This window comes from Aulonocara stuartgranti, assembly GCF_965226115.1.
Source record: "Aulonocara stuartgranti genome assembly, chromosome: 16".
NCBI lineage: Eukaryota > Metazoa > Chordata > Actinopteri > Cichliformes > Cichlidae > Aulonocara > Aulonocara stuartgranti.
In genome coordinates, this window is record NC_138952.1 from 15641931 (window position 1) to 15662188 (window position 20258).

The window sequence follows — 20258 nt, forward strand, 5'->3', positions numbered from 1 at the left end:
ACAAGGACTGAACTGAAAATGAATGAAAAAGCAATCAATGTCCAAACTACTGGTCAAGATTGTTTTTTTAAAAAAAGGAAAGTCATGGCTCCTAAGAGCAACAATATAAAGAAATGCATTATACGTTTGGCAGATGCTCATTAAAAACAAACAACTGCAACAAAGTATTTGACATACTGTGAAATAATCACTCACCTTCCTCAAGGACCCACAATCCTCCTGGAACACTTCATAATTCATAGTATATGTTCTACTTTCAGTTATGTACACAGCAACTGTAAACACATATATGGACTGAATAACAGAAAGCCAGCGACACAACTCCAACTGTGCGTTTTTATTTATTGCTCCCACAGTTTCAAAACTAACATATGCACTACTGTATGTTCTATAGAATACTCAATGTAATTTATTCAGTAAAAAACAAAAAAACATTTCTGGCAATGGGATGTATTTATTTCCTACAAATGTCTAACAACAACAACCTTCATTGCCAACAGAAAAAAAAACTGTACAGGGACTATATAATTCATTATGTATGGTTATTTATACATAAAGATGCTGTCTTAGCATTTGGATTTGTCATATAGGCACAAGATACTCTCTGGGGTCTGTTTATGCACAAGTACTATGTGTCCTTGTGTCCCGCAGTGCCCCTTCCTCTTCTCCCCCCAACACCTCATCCGAGTAAAGTATGCTGACATCATTTTATATTGTAATGTGCTACTTTGGGCTGACAGGCAGTGCAAAACGGTAAGCATATAGAGACTCAAAAAAATGCATGCTTTGTAGATCCATATGAAAATAAATAAATAAATAACTACAAAACTAATAAGAATTCCCAATAGGCTGCAATAGTATATGTTATATTTCATAGGTAAGTTTTCCCAAACCCTTTAAATCTCAAACCATGATGCACTCATTTAAGTGGCCACTTTCACATTTTTCCCATACAACATAATGTTGACTTAAAAGGAACTCAGATTATTTCAGCTCGTGTGATCTCATATACTAAACCACGGTGTTAAAAAAAACACATGGCATAGTTCCCTATTTAGCCAACCAAAACAGGAAAAACATGCTGTTGGCTGTAAGCAACAACTACAATGAAATGCCACATGGCCCGTAAGTGTTCTTCTGTTCTCCAACAAAGACTGATGGAGCTTATCAGACACTTCGGATGCAGGTGGCTGGCAGATGTGCGCGAGCTAGTCGTTATGGACCATGTTTACGTGTGTTACTATTAAACTGACTAAACCCAAGACTAAACAGTCTTGGGTAACGAAAAGAAAGGGGGGCTGTATTATTTCACCGTCGACCTGAAAAAAGTTGAACAAAATACGCGCTGTAATATCTAGACATTAAGACCAAGACTGTTCCAACAATGTGTCACTTTTTTAATTCACAAACGTTTTTTAAATAACATTCAAATTGCTGTTAATCTTAATATAATCAGGTATGCACGTCTTCATAGTCAGAGTTCCTTTAACACTTTTGAATAATTATATTGTAAGAGAAAAATGAGAAAGTAAGTTATAAGACACAAAACATTTGATATGATTTTTTTCTATTTCTTTTCTAAATGTAGAAATGTCTATATCATACTTCTCCAAACGGCGAAAAAAAAAAAATCTCAAATCTGCATGTTATATTTTTCCAGATAAGTATGTATAGTGTATTCTGTTGGCTTAACATTGTACACCAGGTGCACATTAGTCATTGCAGTAATAAAGCACATTGTTTATAGAAGAAAACCATAGTCTTTTTTTTGATACTGTACAGTATATTGCAGTGCAATTGTCCATAACCCCTGAGTCACACTTCAGAGAAGACAGGCATACAACATACATCAGAAAACTCTTATTTGTAATAATGCTGTATTACACTAATGGCTACAGAAGACTTATATTTCTTTCATATACAGACTCATTACTCCCAAAGCCTGGAATGTTTTTATGTGCCCACACAGACTTTACACTCTAAACGGGCTCTAACATTAATGACCAGGCTCATCCGTGACTGTTGCATCATGTAAAATAACCTCCACTGTCCTCAGTGCCTCAGCGTCAGGTGCTAGGAACTGCATTCTGCAAATGGAGAAAGAAAAGCTGTGCCGTCATTTTTCTGTTGTGAAAAAGCCACCTCCTGACGTTTCCAGTGCTCACGTGTTTTGATAGCAGTGCAGGTACCTATGACTCGCTCACATCTTTGTTTCCAAGTCTCAGGTTGGACAGGTTAACTGCCTAAACAAACATGTCTGTATTCAGCTGCTGCCAGCCAGCCTTGGTAACAGTAATGGGTTGGCTCCTTTCAGCGTTCACAATATTTTAGTTGAGGCTTTCATGTGTTCTTGTCTGCTGCTCTGAAGTATAACAAGCAACAATGATCACTTGCATTGAACTTTGGCAGAGAGTAATACAGTTGCGGCTCTCTGTTGACACCCAGCGTCTGGAGAGATAACCTTTCCCTCTTCAGACTACAGGCATGAAAGGATTGAAAAAAGGCTCGATGGGGTTGTTGGCAAATTCTTGTGTAAAGACTTTTAATTTGCTTGGCAGTGTGTGTTAGTCCTGGCTTTCTACAGCCTCCGCTCTCTGTGGATTCTGCACTTGAGTACTGGTAGTATGTTAGTTAGCTTAAAACTAGCACCTTATCCACCAGATGACCCACTTTTGTCACTTTTAAATGACTCACACCTATTGCTCATAAGATGTTATGAAATGCTAGTACAGTAAGTAGTCGTGGTGCCACCATCACCTTCAACTTGTTTTTTGAGAGTATGTTTTTTCCACAAGTTCCTCTATTTTTTTGTATCTTTCTTAATACTTTCCATGAATGTTCATCATCCACAGACCCCTCACTGAGGAACAGCTGGCTGCTGTTATGCACTGCACCTCCCGGTGTTTTTGGCAATTCTGCTGCAGAACCTGGTGAGTTATTGTATCCACTGTGGGGAGGTGGAGATGCCAGTCTTTCCCTGGTTTTGCAGATACCAGCAGGAGGAACCCTATTTGTCTGATGACTGGAGCCTGTCTACTGTGAGGTAGGTCAGTCGGCTCTTCTTGCTTACACTTGGAGCTAGTGTCACTATCCACACCTTCGATTTTGCCCAAGCCACATAGCCCATGCTAGTGTGACCAACTGTGTGGGAACATAAAATGCTGCAATAGTGTGTCTGCAAAAAACACAAAGTCCGTTAACTAGAAAAGCATTTGCAAAACACATTGGTTGTGTATTTCTATCACAACCTAGTGGAGACCAGCATTCTTGCAGAGTAAGAAGAATTTAATTAAAAATGCTGAAATGCTGTCCTCATGGGTTAAATAGGTGCATCAAGATTAAGTGGGCATCACCATGTAAGTTTAAAGAGCAAAAATGAATGAGGATGATGATGATTATGGATTCAATCCTGTTTTGACAGAACTACTGTTAAAATATGTAACTATTGTTACATATTATACTGGCAGCTGCAGGAATAGTTTCTTAATTCCGTGTCAACCACGTAAAACAGTGTTTTGTCTTCATGCACAATGTAAGAACATCTCATTTCTAATACCAAGCCACAGATGACTGTGCCAGCATGCTGATAAAAGAAACTGCTACTTAGTAATTACAGCATTACAACCTCAATATTAGAATACCGTGCTGCAGAAAAGATTTATGGCCTTGGAGACTCTTGGTCTGAGGCAGGTTTATGGAGTCCAGTGGCATTGAGGTTGGAGTCTGAAGGTGACATGGAAGAAGAGGAAGCAGGGTTTTCAGGTGGAAGAAGGATCAGTGCTGACTGTTGATGCCCTGTGGATGGTTGTTGATGCTGTTGTGCCTCTGCATGTCTCTGCACAAGAAATTCTTTAAGGCTGTCCTCAGTGGGTGCATTCACACTGGCCAAGCTCAACACAGAGTCTTTAGATTCCTGAATGGTGCTCCCTAGTTTTTGGTTGGGGGCCTAAAAAAACAGTTTTTGACAATAATAAGATCTTAGTTGCCTGTGCTGGGGTAAATAATCTCATTATATATATATACATTTAATATCCTGTTTCAGATGTGAAATTATATTTACCCTTAAAACACAACTGTATTTGTAGAAAAACAAACAAACCAACACGTTTTTAGATGTGACATTTAGTTTAACAGTATGAAAAAGTGAAGGGAAAGGTCTCAATGTGTACATAAGTGGAAAACAAATGCTCTATGTAAAATAATGTCTACCAACTAAAGTGATGGCATCCTTACTTGAGTTCCTGCAGAGCTAAAGAAATGGCTTGCATTCAGAGCAGCCGGCTGAACCTTCACTGCAGATCTGTGATAGTCTGGATTAGCAGTCACAGTGCTGTAGGCAGGCGGTCCCAGAGTTGGTTGCCTCTGCAGCAGCTGCAGGATCGCCTGCATATCAGATAACAGCTGAGATTCTAGCCTAAAAAAAAAAAAGGACTGATGAGCAAAAACAGACAGATATACTGTATAATATTAGCAAAAGATAAGTATGAAAAGAAAGAGTATTTACGTAACTCGGACAGTGTGAACCTAACTGTGTGTGACAATGGCTGAAAGCACACTCAGATGTGCTTCACTGAGCACTAGATGGAGCCGTTGCTCTGGACAAAATTAAGAGACGGCAACGGTGTGGAAACATTCTGTCAAAGCAATAGATGAAAGACATTGCCCCTGCTAGGAGCGATAATGAGCTTTGTGTGGGACATGTGAATTCTGCATTTACTGTGCAAATAACTATTATACTCATCTGGTAAATCTAATTAAGTCTAGATTTGATCAAAGTTCTATATTTAGGACTTAAGGCAAAAAACCCCAAACCCAACGTGTATTCCATCTAATGCACAAAGACACTGTCAGCCTTTTTGTTTTCCTCATTTAATATGCTGTGGCTCATGAGACACTAAGTAAAAGCAGCCGCACAGTATTTTTCAGCGTACCAAACAATATTTTTCTTGGCTATTTACATAGATGTGTAAAAGAGAAAGGCCACACCGACATTTTTTTCCTGCCACATATGCTTTCAGACTAGTCAAAGCCACAAAAACACCAAAATGACAGAGAAGTGCTGCTCATCCTGCAGCCAGCCAGCATTAAAAAAACAAGGTCAGGTATAGTGCAGTGGATAAAATGCCTTATTTGTGCTTAATAAAATGAGCTTGCCCAGTATTTCAGGCACCCTGATGCGATCTTTCATTCTCTGTGATAATTCCAGCTAAAAATACCATCTGCTGTTCATTTGCGTGTCCGTTTCAGGTGGCTGCTGACTGCAGGTGTGATTCTGAAACTACTGCCAAAGATGTGTTTCTACATTCCAGGAATGACAAAAATAAAATCTATTCATTTTAGGGAAGGTAAAGTACAACGTAGCTGCTAGAAATCAATCTCACCATTTTGTTTCTATCATTATAAATTGTTTCAGGCACATTTTTTTCTGAGCGCTCCTTTACCATATAAAGACTTTAGTACCAGGTCATTCTCAAGTTTGATTTGCACCGGTCCTACAATGTTGCATCCTGCTTCCATTAGATCCAACCTCCCACTCCAAGTCCGACAATGACTTCTGCCAGCTAGTTGCCGTCCTCCACCTACTCCTTCACATTTGGTGTAGCCTACTTTTAGCAGTGTGGGAGGTGACATCTTAAAAGAATAAAGCACTGCCTTATCATTTACTGAAATTAATAATAGCATTTATCTGAAAATGCAATGATAAATAAGAATAGTGACAAATATACCTATGCTGTCGCCACAGAACATACCAGAAAATGCTCTAGACTAAAAGACTACCCGAATATTTTTGTGCACAGTGAAAATCCATCATACATTCAATATCCGCTCAAATTAGACAATGCAATTGATAGATAAATCCATTCTTTCTGTTTTTAAGAACTACTATTAATGTTATATATGTAGACTTGAAGACAGTAGAAAAAATAACAACCAATTGAACAAACAGACAAATACATAAACACATAATGCCTCTAGATAAGGCTGCTTCTCTCCCAAATCAGTTTTACAGAATGTTTTGAAAAAATGGAAAAGGCTCCATTTAAAGCCACCATGAGTCACAAGTGAAAATTTGTGACTTTTATGGTGCGCTCGGTTGCTGTAATGTCAGACGTTACATCACCAGTAGCTATGGTTTACAAATGAGATTTAGATGTTGAATGGAGAAAGTGAGGGGAATAGAGAGGAGCCTTTACCCTGCACTTAAAACTGGAAAAAATATTCCACTCTGCTCCTTCTGAGTCATTTTAAGTGAAATGTTCACTCATATGACTCCATGCATTTTTAATGGGCAGACTGTTGAATCTACCAGTTCAACTGCTGGGTAACAAAAATAACTAATTAGCAAATTACACAGCAGCAACTCAATGCATTTAGTCATGCAGACATGGTCAGGTTGACCGGCTGAAGTTCAAACTGAGCGGTTGGGGAAAAAAGGTGGTTTAAGGGACTTTGAACATGGTATGGTTGTTGGTGACAGATGGGCTGCTGGTATTTCAGAATTTCTACTAATCTACTGACATTTTCTCACACAACCATCTCTTTACAGAGACTGGTATGAAAAAGAGAAAATATCCAGTGAGCAGCACTTCTCTAGATGGAAATGCCAGAGTTCAGAGGAGAATCGCCTGGCTGCTTTGAGCTGATAGGATGGCAACAGAGACTCAAATAACCACTCACTATAGCCAAGGTTTGCAAAAGAGTATCTCTGAATGAGAACTGTGTTGAACCTTGAAACAGATGAGTTACAAGAGCTGAAGACCAGATCATGTGCCATTCCTGTCAAATAAAGACAGGGAACTGAAGCCTCAATTCACATAGGTTCATCAAAATTTGACAACAGAAGATCAGAAAAATGTTGCTTGATCTAACAAGTGTCGATTTCTGTAGCAACAACTGGATGGTTGGGTCAGAATTTGGCATAAACATGAAAGAATTGATCCATCCTGTGTTGTATAAATGTTTCAGGTTGCTGGTGGTGTAATGGTGTGGGAGATATGTGGAGCAACTGAGTGCTATCATGTCAACATAGGCCAAAAAAGACAACTTCAGTAAAGGAATGCCCCTGGATAAATGTAAAAAATATAATCCTATTTTCTTCAGAACAAGTAGAGTTCCAACTTTAACTTCAAAGTTAACCTAAACTTTTCACATTAAAATTAAAGGAGAGAAGTTTTAACATCATTTACTTAAGTAAATTTAGACAATAATCTAGAAATACCGTCCAAAACAGCAACTCTTTGCACCATCTGATAAGATGCTGCACTGTTTCCAAACAGAGATGTGCTAAGCGCAACTAGTACGTTTAAATGAGAAGAGAAATTTCTGCAATTTCATGTGGCGCCACACGTGAGCTGTGTGGCTGAAATGGCAAACCATTGGTAAAAGAAAAAGGGTTAGTCAAAAAAAAGAAGAAGAAAAAAAACAAGCACTGTTATTCACACTAGAAAAGTTCACATTTTCGGGTAATTCATAGTTTATGACAGCAAAGTGAAGCTCAACCATCTGCATGCTGACTCTAAAAATATGTACCTGTTTAAATGGTCCTGAAGCTGACCTAAGCGTTGTTCCACCTCTCCATATGTGATTTCACTGGCAGAATTATCATCCTCTCTCAGGTCCTGGAACTGCGCTGACTCATCCAGGTAGTCTGTAGGCTTCTTACAGGCCCATTTATCACAGCACAGATCTGGAGGACCAAACCAACATGCATGATTTACATCCTCACTTGCAGGTCAGAGCAACGTCATCACTAAACATTACTAAAATAGAATATAATTAATCTCTACAGCAAAGTGTGTGTAGATCCTTTGTTGTAATTTATCACACTGCTATACCAGGAGAATTATTATATCGGTGTTTTCCAGTTGCAAACTAACCCTGTTATCTCTGTTTGGCACATGGTAGTATTTAACCTGCTGTCTAGTGATATGTGTGGAGCCTCTTTTGTTGTTTTAAACAGAGGGGTGGTTAATTCGGTGATTAAGTTATCTCACTGAACAGACTGTGCAGGTGGCTTTGCACTAATACAATGAGTTGCATAGATTCGTTTAGAGTTTGGGCTGAGGGTGCATTGACAGTCGTTCTCTCGGTCCGACTTTGTATCACGTAGAACCCCAGCTCCAAAACAGTTGGGATACTGGGTACATTTTAACTGGGTAAATTTATTTTATTTTCAATAAAACATAGAAAATCAGGTCATTTTAAATTTGATTATAGCACATATAAACAACAGCACATGGCCTATTGAATCATGCCATTATTTATTTAAAAAAAAAGAAGCCAAAATATAAAAATGGTGTGTGGAAAAACCAAGTATATCCCATGATTCAGCACTTTTACAGCAGCAGTAACGTAAAGTAATTTGAAGTAATTGTTTTCTGTATGACCTTATCAGTCTCTCATATCATTGCGGGGGAATTTTGGCCCACTCTTCTTTACATCATTGCTTCAATTTGCTGAGCTTTGCAGGCATTTGTTTATACACAGCTCTCTTAAGGTCATATCACAGCATTTCAATCAGGCCGAGGTCTGAACTTTGACTGGGCCATTACTGCATCTTGATTCTTTTCTTTTTCAGCCATTCTGTTGCAGATTTTCTGCTGTGCTTGGGGTCATTGTCCTGTTACATGATTCAGTTTTGCTTTAACTGTTGGACAGATGGGTTCACACTTGACTCTAGAATACTTTGGTATGCAGAGGAGTTTAAATGACTGCAAGATACTCAGGTCCTGTGGCTGCAAAATAAGCCCAAATCCTCACCTTCCCACCCTCGATTTGGCAGTTGGTAATACACTGTGTTTGGTTTTCACCAAATGTGGTGTTGTGCATTGTTATCTGGTTTAAATGATGGTTTGTTTACAAGAAGCTCTACAAACTTAACCTTGCAATTTACAATTTCTCTGATTTAGTAGTGTGTCCACTCCTGGAATGACTGGCAACTGTCTTGAATGTTTACCACTTATGAATAATCTTTGTCACTGTAGAATGATGGACGTAAAGTATTTTGGAAATGGCTTTATTACCCCTTTCAGACTAATAAACTGCAGCAATTGGTTCTGAGACCACTGCTGATGTCTTCCCTCCTCAGTATTTTGTTAATGCACACCTGAATGCTCCAGCTGAGCAGTTGCTGCTTTTGGTCCCAAAGTCACGGCTATGGCCAAGCGTTCTCTGTTGCAGCGCCACTGCTTTGGAATAACCTTCCTCTCCATATTAGACAGGCTACATCAGTGCCAGTTTTTAAGTCTTTATTAAAAAACTATTTTTATTCTCTGGCTTTTAACTCTGTGGGTAACTGATATTTTTTTTAATGTTCTTTTTTATTGCTATGTCTGGTTTTATTACTATGTGCATATTAGTATTGTACAGCACTTTGGTCTACCAGGTGTGTTTTTAAAGTGCTATATAAATAAATAAATGATGATGATGATGATGATGAAACGAGCAAACTGTCAAAAGTTATTTTCTACAGAGATAACTTGCACGGGCTGATGATTTTTTGTCTGAAGGACTGCAGTTGCATGCTGTTCCTTTGCCACCTGCACTTATAAAATTGTCTTCAAAAGAATATTAAATGTAGAATAATTTGCGGATGGAATCATATCAATAGTGATCTACAGCATGTAAGGCATTTGTCTGGATACTGGACTAGAAAAAAAAATTAAGAAAAACTGCAAGACCCTGCAGCTCTTCATATGCATGTCTGCAAGGGAGAATAATGCAGTCTTAAGTCTATGATTTTTGAGACAGATGACATCCTGTCTCTTAGAATTATAATCAGCTGAGCAGCATTTTGGCAGAAGGCAACCTAAATATTTAAATTCCCAAGTTTTTGCTCAAAGCAACTCTAGAAGCCTGGGAACATCCCAACACTCTCCACACAACCAGTCACCCTCTTAGAGCTGCTAATGGTAAATGGTAAATGGCCTGTATTTATATAGCGCTTTTCTAGTCCCTAAGGACCCCAAAGCGCTTTACATATCCAGTCATCCACCCATTCACGCACACATTCACACACTGGTGATGGTAAGCTACATTGTAGCCACAGCCACCCTGGGGCGCACTGACAGAGGCGAGGCTGCCGGACACTGGCGCCACCAGGCCCTCTGACCACCACCAGTAGGCAACGGGTGAAGTGTCTTGCCCAAGGACACAACGACCGAGGCTGTCCAAGCTGGGGCTCGAACCGGCAACCTTCCGATTACAAGGCGAACTCCCAACTCTTGAGCCACGATCGCCCCGAATGCAGCGTCAAAGACATTGTCCCTCAGTGTCTTCCCACCACTCACATTAGTGTTTGTCCTACAAATATTCATCACGATTTGCAACACTGCTTTGAAAGTTCTTGCCAAAAAAGCTACAATTTTATTCACCAGATATTTACAATTCATCTGTAAGACAAGATCTGTTACCTTCAAAAGGTGGTTTTCTGTCCAAGCTGTCTCTGACAATAACGTCTGAGTCTAGGCCTGGAACTGTGAGTGAAGAGCGACCCAGAACTACTGAAGATCTCTTTAGGCACGAGTTAGACTCTCTCTCCCTTTGAACTTCTTTAACCATTTCTTTGCTTTCCCCTGTAGAATGGCAATCAGCAGGAGTCAGTGGAATAACACCATATCCCATAGAGGACAGACTTTTGCATATCGGAGCACCAATCCATGAATAATAACAAAGAAAAAAATTTGCAGCCACAAAGCATGCTTGACAAGGTTCTCCTGTATGTTTCTACTGACCTTTAGACAGATCTGCTGTGAAAGAGATTCTTCTTTTCACATTTTTATTTCCCTCACCATCTGAATCACTTTCTTTGACACTACAGGGCTGCAAAATTAAAATGCTTCAATCAGAAAATGTGTCAGTTACCAAGAATAAACAAAAAAACATAATTTAGGCAAATTACAATATGAATACTTGTTATCAAAACACCCATTAAACACATAGGTCCAAAATGTTCTTACATTATCTGCCTTGGTGGAGTCATCTCTCAGGTTGAAAGTAAGCTCCAGGTTGTTGAAGAAGTGATCTGCAAACTCCGGGTACATGTCTAGCACCTCCAGCAAATCTTCTCGCTGAATGGTGCTCAGGTCACAGTAACTCAGAGCCCGCACATCAGCGTTAGACTTTCCAGGCTTGGCATAGAGATGGATCATTTCTCCAAATATGTCATTTTTACCTGGAGGTGACAAACACACAAACAACAGGTAATCTTGACAGTTTTAGTGGGAAGATGTAAAAATGCTGACTTGAGCTACAGTGAGTTCCAAAAAAAGGCATGACGCAGGCATAAATCTCTGCTGCGATTACAATAGGAATCTATTTATCACTCTGATTTCACTAAGGGGCGCAGACGTGTTTGTTTTTGTGGATAATCAAAATCAGACAGCCTCTAATTTCTGTGTAGATCGTCTCCCAGGGCCGGCACATCAGTTGTCTTTCTATCTTTGATCCATTATTTATGTTGAGGAGTAACTACTAACACGCAGCAGCTTTGATGCGATGGGTAAAGGAGGGCTTGATTGCAATTGACACACTTTACTTGTGCACTTCAAAGGCAATTTTTGCACTGATTTTGGCTATCACATAATTAAGCCAGCTCTTCAGTGAACTTGCAAAAAGTGAAAAAACCAAAAAAATCTACGGTAAGCTTAGCTTTTAGTCTGGAGAATAAAAGAGCTTCCTTTGCAGAAATAAGGGCCCATTTTCCAAAGGACGAGAGGCCTGGTTTAAAGGGCATCATGAAAAATCCCTTTGTTGGTGTGGGGGGTTCACTAAATGCCAACAGTGTAAGCAGGGGTTCAGAAGAAAGAGATATGATATGCTGGCTGCCAGTGTGCCTTTCACAGCATGCACCGGACACCTTTCGGCCACAGAGGAAAGCCTCACACAGACTGGTGTGTCTCTCCCCCGCACACAAACACAGAGCTCTCCCCACAACGATTGATTAGGATAAGAGATTAATTCCTCACCTGTAGAACAATGCTAATAGCCTTGCTGGAGTCATGATCATTACAAGAGAAAAATACTTTAACACCATGGGCTGACCATTGCCATGTTAGAGGTTGGTATAGTTCCCCATGTGAGAATAAACTATGGCGATGGAGCATTATAATTATGCTTGAGTGGCTTTTCCACGATAATCACTAATAACACGTTTTGTGTGATGCAGCAACCGTTGCGAAGCTGAAACCTCATTCTTTCAGGTGCAGCTTTAGTGAGAATTAATCTCATGAATAATGAATAAAATCTAATCCAGGCCCGGTCTGGAGTGCATGAATGAAGTTTACCCATGAAGAAAAAATAAATAGACATTTTTCCAGTATTGGTATTTTAACATTGATGCATCAAGCTCAGTATCAATACATAAAGAATGAAAAATATAGCTTCAAATTTAGAGCTGCTAGTTGTTTTAGCCAAATCTCCTTTTTACTGACATTATTTTAATACTCTCTATTTTGCAGCTTTAACTCATTTCCCAGTGCTGTCAAAAAAGTGGCACCATTTTCACTGCGTTCTTTGAAACTGCCAGACAACCTTCCATGAGGCCACTTAATAGAAATGCCAGAGTGTCAAACCTGTCACACAAACACCCCAGAACACTCACAGAAAACGAAATGTGAAAACCCACATGAAGGCACATTTTATTTTGAATTTTCTGATGCTAAATACGCCAAGGTCCAGAACATCTGTGCACATTGAATTCACATGTGGGTACTAGAATGTTTCTTGTACAGTATGTGCTTCCTCTCTGACTATATAAACAAAAGGTAAATCTTAAAGATCTTTTTACAAAATCAACAATAAGCTCAAAACAGTATGAGACTAAATTAGACCTGCCTAAAGTTTTAGTTAGCTTGGTGCTGACATTTAACACACAGTCAGCTGAGCGATCTAAATACAACAGGGAGGTGACATTGACTATTACAGTTCATCACATTTCCAGGTGGAGGCAGAGGATTTTATGTGTAGCAGAGACTGACATTATATGCACAAAACTCCTGATAGACATTGGCAAAATGTCAAACAGCACAAAAGAGTTTACTCTGGGTATAAAAAATTTCCATACAGGACTTAAATTTAAAAGCTCTTAATCAACTGAGCACCATCCACCCAACCTACTTATTGTAATTGAGACAAAATATCAAATAAACACTAGATGTTAGTACACATCAGTAAAATGATCAACAAGGGGTTGTATTTACCCAGGATAGCTACCACAATGTCATCTTTCAAGATCTCAATAGAACCACGCGACAGAAAATAGAGAGCAGTGAGCACATCACCACCGTGGACCAGAGTGTCTCCGGGAGGCACATGAGCGGAATTGAAGCGCATGGCCAAGGCCCTCAAGCATCCTTTGGTGGCTCCTTGAAAAGCTTTGCAGTTGTCCAGAAGACAACTGTTGAGGTGAAGGCAGATGTCTGCCTGTAGGCACTCGGGAAACCCTTTTAACACCTAAGATGCGGAGAAAAAACAGTAAATAAAGTGCTCAAAACATTTGTTTGATATCCTTACAGAGATGTGTTTCAGAGATAATTGTGACCACATCATCAGATCAGTTTGTCAAGCTTTGTTCTCTCAGATACAAAAGAACACAAGTTAGAAAAAAAAAGCACTTTCAAAAGAACTTTGTATAGAGGTGGCCTCTAAACTTGTGAGTTTTTAAAGAAAACAAAGCAGCCATACACTTGAGGTGGGCTGACAAATACTAGTATTTTGCAAAGGATGGCACTAAAAGGATACTCTCCCCTGTTGATTTTAAGAATTTAATTAATAGCATAAACACAGGCATGCAAGGAAATGTGAAGTACATGCAGGCTTGAATGGATGCTGCCATTACAGAGAAAGGAGAGCATAAGACATATGAAGATATTATGCATATTTTTCAAAATAAATAGGCTGTCATGACATTGAAATGATTAATATGAATAAACTACACTATAAGCTGAACCGGTAACAAAGCAGATCAGAATCAAAAGTGTGCTATGCGTTTGCATCTACACCTGTTAATCTAGTGTAGTTATGCACTGAATTCATACTCTGATATATAGAATGTACTGAGTGAGTCCATCAAACACTACGTTTACATAACTTACTAAAGCTGAGATAAAACAAAAGTTGTTTTTTAAAAAATATTGTTGGTTTTTGTTTTATAGCACTAAATCACTGAACAAGAATAATGTAAAGCAAACTTTAGACATTACAATAGTAGAGATGTGGTAAGTATTCAGAAAATTACCAGGAGCTAATTCATGGGAACGTAATGGTTCACAAAAAATGTAACATTTGCCTTTTTTTTTCTTAAATAAAGGATTTATTTAACCGTCATTTTCAAAAATGTACCTGGGAATAGACGTCTACTGGTAAACTTGTACTATTACAATCTCAAATGTGAAAAAAAATCTTTGTATGTCTCTAAGTTTAATGTCTTCATTTTATTATATTACTTCCTTCCTCATCATCACAGTATCTGTTGGATTTCCTCACACATGTCCAATTAGCCAGTCGGTCACTTTGGTATGTACAGCACCAGTTGTCTACCTCCCATTTATCAGAATGTTTTTGTATTATGCTGTTAATCTTCCAAGGCATTCCCTTCTCGCCTGTCCCCAGTTAGATTTATTTGCTACAATGCCTGACCTTCAGTGTCTGACCTTAACTTTGATTAGAGACTATCATGTTGAACTTCAGTCTACCTCCTGTGTCCTGCATCTGGGTCTTCTAACCCACAGGCTGTAGACAGCATAATGAGGTTCTTATTTTAAACAGTGATCAGACTGAAACCCATTTAAAAAATTTAAAGAAATTAAATATGTACCTCCTGCTCTTACCAATGAAGAGATGTTAATCCAATTGAAAAGCAGACAAGGGAGAGAAAAAAAGCTCTTTTAGTAGCATGTATTTATATTGTCATCAGTGCAATCACTTGTTTTGTTGGATATCCATATCCATTACAGGGACAGGTGGATGAGTGACTTCAGTTATTTACCGTATTCATATCAATGCCATTAGTGTAGGTCCATGAGTGCTGGAAGTACTCTTCCAGCCTTTGCCTCAGAGGGTTGGGAATTTGATGAAAACGGATGAATTCCTTGACCCGTAACATTTGAGCATGATAGCGGGCCGTACCCGAGTAGAGCCTCTGGATGATGGCAGAAACATTTCCAAAAATGCTGGCATACATCAGGGCTGAAATAAAAAAACGCAATGAGTGAAGAGAAGGTACTGTTTTTACTACAGTCAGCATATTTACTGCTGTTACCCATGAAGACACAGGTAATTTGATAAAATGTCAACACATTCTGCTTAAAACATATACAATGTTTTGTGAAGGACCTGGAAAAAAGATAGATTTTTGCTCAAAACCCATTCAAGTGATAACAAAAAGAATGAAATAATGGTAAATTGAAATACAACCTGAAAAGCATATAAAATACTCACAGCCAATCAGCATGACACATATAGAAAAGACCTTCTCTGAGTTGGTGTTGGGGGAAACATTTCCAAAGCCCACACTGGTCAGACTGCTGAATGTGAAGTAAAGTGCTGTGACATACTTGTCCTTGATAGAGGGACCAGAGTTAGGATCACTGTAGTTGTATCGCTTTCCAATTGACACGCCCAGATTGTCTAGCCAGCCAATCCTGTGTTCCAAGTAAGGCTTCTCCACATTGCCAATGGCATACCATATACAGGCTAACCAGTGGGCGATAAGGGCAAAGATGCACATGAGCAACATTAGGACTGCAGCTCCGTATTCAGAGTAGCGATCCAGCTTCCTGGCTACACGCACCAATCGCAGAAGCCTTGCTGTCTTCAGCAGGCCAATGAGAGTGGTAGTCTAAAACAAAAATACAATAAGGAAGATTATTAGTAATAGCAACAGTAGTTTGGATGCCAGATCAACGGTTTTAGATATTGCTTCATCATGCTAAAAGATCTGACATGTTATCTACTACTTATCTACTAAACTTGTCTGCATGTGTATTTCCTTTATATTATCAACAAGTCTAAAGCTGTGGGCCAGTTTCACAGTCACTTCACAAACTAATGAGCTTCCTTGAAAGAAAAAACTGGATAAGACACCCCAGAGCTCTTTGGTCAAAGGCAAATTAAGTGAGAAGTAAGGACACCAGCAGCCCATAGATAAATCTTCATTTGTTCAATCCTGAACACAGAGGCACACTCATTTAATGGGTCCCTGGGAGCTGTGTAGCTGCTATGTGTCAATAAGAAATGTGTTAACAACTGTAACTGCAATTCCTATTAAAAGGACCATTTGTTTACCTGACAATTACAGAAGAAAAAGTCCAACAAGAAACAATGACACTTCGTTCATAATCACTTCTTTATATCGTTTACCATTAGTTATCTAAAGGTAAATGAACAAAAATCCACATCATTCTTCTATAAATATTTCAGAATTTCTCTATCTTTTATCAAAATGTTGACAGTCATTGCAGCACAGGTTTACCATTGGTGCAATTTTGGAGGAAATAGGACCGCCACAGTAGTTTCTAACTGAGACTTTAAACTTAAAAAGGGGTTCGATATCTCCCCATCACTGATTTATAATATTAACAAAAATGTACTTTAAAATATTTTCTCACAAAGCAGAAGAAAAAGGTAATATCTTGCATTTCTACAATATCTAATTATTGTATATATACAATAACTTATTGTACGTGAGACGCTATACACTATAGCCATATTGTATGTGGCCATAGCGTAAAATAAATGACATTTATTTTTTTACATGCCAAATACTTTATGAGGAACAATGGCATGCACATTTAAAGTTTCTTAGCCCCAGATGCACGTATTTCCTGTTAGCCAGAGATGGGCAGTAACAAACACATACTATACTTAAGTAGAATTTTTATGTATCTATAATACATACCTTTTAACAAATATCTACTTTCTACTACTTCTACTACTACTTTAGGCTTAAACCATTTGAGGGGAGTTATTTCTTGCCACAGCATGCCTTCAAACACCAAACTAATTTGAATCTAAATGGAGGGAACAATAACATATAAAACACAACCTTATTGGTGTATCCCCCACTTGCGCTTATCATACACAAAGAGTTGAAAGAGCCAAAAAACACATAATTTATGCATCATTAATATCACTACACCTAGACGTTAAAGTCAGCCAGAAGCATTGAAGGTGCAGATATCTGTAAGTTGAAGTTACTGTTCTTCCGGATCTATTGCTACACAGCAAGCACAAAGCCAATCACTTCTTTCTTTTTTTGTTTTACATGGCAGCTAATTTCAAAAGCCACATTTCTAGCAGTTAAACAAATATATCGTACACAATGTGTTGCTGAAATTATGATTTTCATTTGCTTTTTAAAGGTTGCTTCATATACTAGTTGTTTTAAATCAGGCAACACTGGCTACTTAAAACAGTCCATTTTAAAACAATGCAGTATGTTGGACCAATGCAAAGCAGCTATAGTGTTCATGGTTAACATCAAGTGTAGCAGACAAATTTAAGGTGATGATGCTGATCAGATTCACTCATTGAATTCTGTCTTTACACTAGATTTATGCTGTCTGGGGTGGGAAATCAGTCAGAGATAGAGCATGTAACCCCAGCTTAAATCTTGTCAAATTGAGTTGGCTAAATCCACAAAGAGCAGCAGCACAGGTCAGTTCATCACAGCCTGTTCACAAAATCTACTGAAGCTCACAACAACAATTATTGTGACTTATTTGTGATTCTTTCCCCCACACTGCTCCACTATAAGTGATCTTAGGGTTCCCATACCAGTTGAATTCCACTTTAACCCTTGATTATCCTCATTTTCCTGTGTGGACGCAAACTGCAATGAAGATAGACAGATGAAATAGAACTGAAATAAAGCCTTCATTCATATCATTGTATTGGTATTATTTTATCATAATATTAATATGACATGAGCTTCAGTTAGCTTTGCGTATAGCAGCTGGTAGAGGAGCAGCTATTTTTTTAATATAATACCTCTTTACTTTAGAGCCTCCACTTTTTTGCTGTTACTTGAGCAACAAAGTTGAATCACTACTTTGTGTACTTCTACATAATGAATATGTCTACTTTTATCACCTCTACTGTCAGCTATTTTATGATTGTTATTCTTGGCATGTACCAAAATGGTTTCTTGTGAAACACTTATGGGGCATTGGCTATGGGTTAACTAAATTTGTGTCTCTGTGGCCTGTATTTGTTGAATTCAAATCATCCTTTTCTAACCAACACTAGGACAGAACCATTAATTTGCCTTAAAGTATTGTAGCAATTGGTGATCATTTTCTCATTCCCTGTCTACACTCTCTTGTTCAATCTCTCCAGTTAAGTCAAGAATTTCTTGGCTGTGCTTTAATTAAAAGTCTGAATGTCAGTCAGATTTAGACAAGGTGTTTAAAGTCAGAAATAATATCACAGGGCCAGTTTTACACTGATAAATCTGAACAGAGATATATACAGAAAAGCCAACACACAAAAAGGGCAGCAAGAGAAAATCAGAGCATCACCGGTCCAGAAAGAAGGAAAAGAAGACTCAGGGAGGAATTTGAACCTCATATCCAAGTGTGATGTAAGGCTGAATGTAATGTTAATGTAAATATATAGGCAGCTCCACAAAGATTTTTTTTGAAGCTTAAAGCACTTAGATGTTTTAAAATGATAGCCTGTGCTTGTCACACTGACTCAAAATTTATTGTCGAAAACATTGCAAATCTATGCTACAGTTTACTTTTTTATGTTTTATTTACTTACTTAAAACTCACTTTCCACTTACAAAGTCCCTTTTCCCCTTAAGTATGTTAGATCTTCATTAAATCTAAAGTCCTAAACTGATTTAAAATGTGAGGCTTATGTTTGCGTATAATTGCAGTGTGATGGTAAATGAACATTAGTCTCCTTCTCAACCGCTAACAGCGCCTGTTTTACTGATAGATGTGATTCATCCAAAAAGAAAAAAAAACAGACAACTGAAACGTAATCAAAGTGAACTGAATGAAATCACAGCATTAACTGTACCTTCACAGGTAGCTGGGTTTTATGGTTACACAGGGCTACACAGCCTCATCACTCTGTCATTCTACTAATCTCTATCAGAAACAACATTTACAGGTTCAAGTCAGGACAAAGCAACCAAATTCACAATGAAACTGCTGGACACTGGACAGTAGTTTATATAATAAACGTTCTCAAAACATTCAGTTTTTCATATTGCCCAGTTTTGCATGATAACTTTCCCAATATGTTCAATACTATGGTAAAACGAAGTTGTTTTTAAAGCAAACAGACACTGAAATCTATTTCACATATTTTTCCTACTCTAATCAAAAGGTTTACTTAAGCGATTGTAGGTTAAAACCGTCTTATTAAGCTGCTAAATTGAATGAGCCTTGTGAAAAACCATCTGCCACTGTCTCGGCTGGTTTTGTTTTCTGAATGAGAATGCTGCTGAGCGGGAATTTTCATGTTCAATCTGACATAAACATCAAGATGGAAAGCTATAAATAGAAGTCATGCAAGCACATGTTCTCACTGTATAACTCTATCTATCTATTTATAGAACAGGAGTCAATTGGTTTTTCATTTTTGGCAAAAGTGGAAGTTAAGTAAACATAGTAGTGAGGATGTGCTTTAGTTTCAAATCATGGTCTCGTTTTGTTTGTCACTGTCTGATGAGTGAAACAGATGTCCATGTTCTTTTTGATTTGTTGTCATTTACTGAACTGACTCAGCAGCAGCCGCATTGATGGAAAAGATTATTATGGTTTACTGTATAATCAGGAGCTTTCCGGGTGTAATGGAGTGTCTACAAAGCACGATAAAGCCCTGAAGTGGATCCAGAGCCTTAGGGGACATATCCTACCAACAAACAAGCCAGCAGTCCTGGCAGCCAGCCTACCAATGGACATCTCACATTTGCATGTAAGCTGTGCACACAGCCCTGTTGGCCTGCTCCTCACATAAATGCATCATTGATTGCCATTTGGTAAGCCATTAATCCGTGTAAATGGATTCTAGAATGAGGACCATTCAAAAAAAGGGAAAAAAAAAGAAGAAAGAAAGAATGAAAGGAAAAAAACATGCAATTTAAAGTAATCTCTATGAAGCCAAAATATTCAGGCTTTAAGTAGTGGAACAGGGGCAAGTACAACAGTCCAAGCATCCCTGGGGTGATGTGCAGTAAAGCTCCCTGGGAGAAAAAAACAACTAGCTGAAAAAAAACTAAATACATGTACAACATTAACAAAAGA

General features: G+C 38.4%; 1 protein-coding gene across 3 annotated transcripts in view; it reads right to left on the reverse strand.

Annotated features, from left to right (window-relative positions):
• Window positions 1–322: 322 nt before the first annotated feature.
• kcnh7 (potassium voltage-gated channel subfamily H member 7) overlaps window positions 323–20258 on the reverse strand; it is a 43636-nt gene continuing 23700 nt past the window's right edge. For 2 of the 3 annotated variants that reach the window (XM_082508742.1, XM_082508741.1), the window contains exons 7-15: window positions 15439–15838; window positions 14987–15186; window positions 13200–13452; window positions 10959–11173; window positions 10734–10821; window positions 10413–10574; window positions 7531–7687; window positions 4234–4414; window positions 323–3946 (exon numbers count right to left, since the gene is read on the reverse strand). In XM_082508742.1, the coding sequence (XP_082364868.1) occupies window positions 3659–3946; window positions 4234–4414; window positions 7531–7687; window positions 10413–10574; window positions 10734–10821; window positions 10959–11173; window positions 13200–13452; window positions 14987–15186; window positions 15439–15838 (1944 nt within the window). In that variant the 3' untranslated portion in view covers window positions 323–3658. The remainder of the gene's footprint in view (window positions 3947–4233; window positions 4415–7530; window positions 7688–10412; window positions 10575–10733; window positions 10822–10958; window positions 11174–13199; window positions 13453–14986; window positions 15187–15438; window positions 15839–20258) is intronic. The other variant, XM_082508743.1, reaches the window with a different exon arrangement.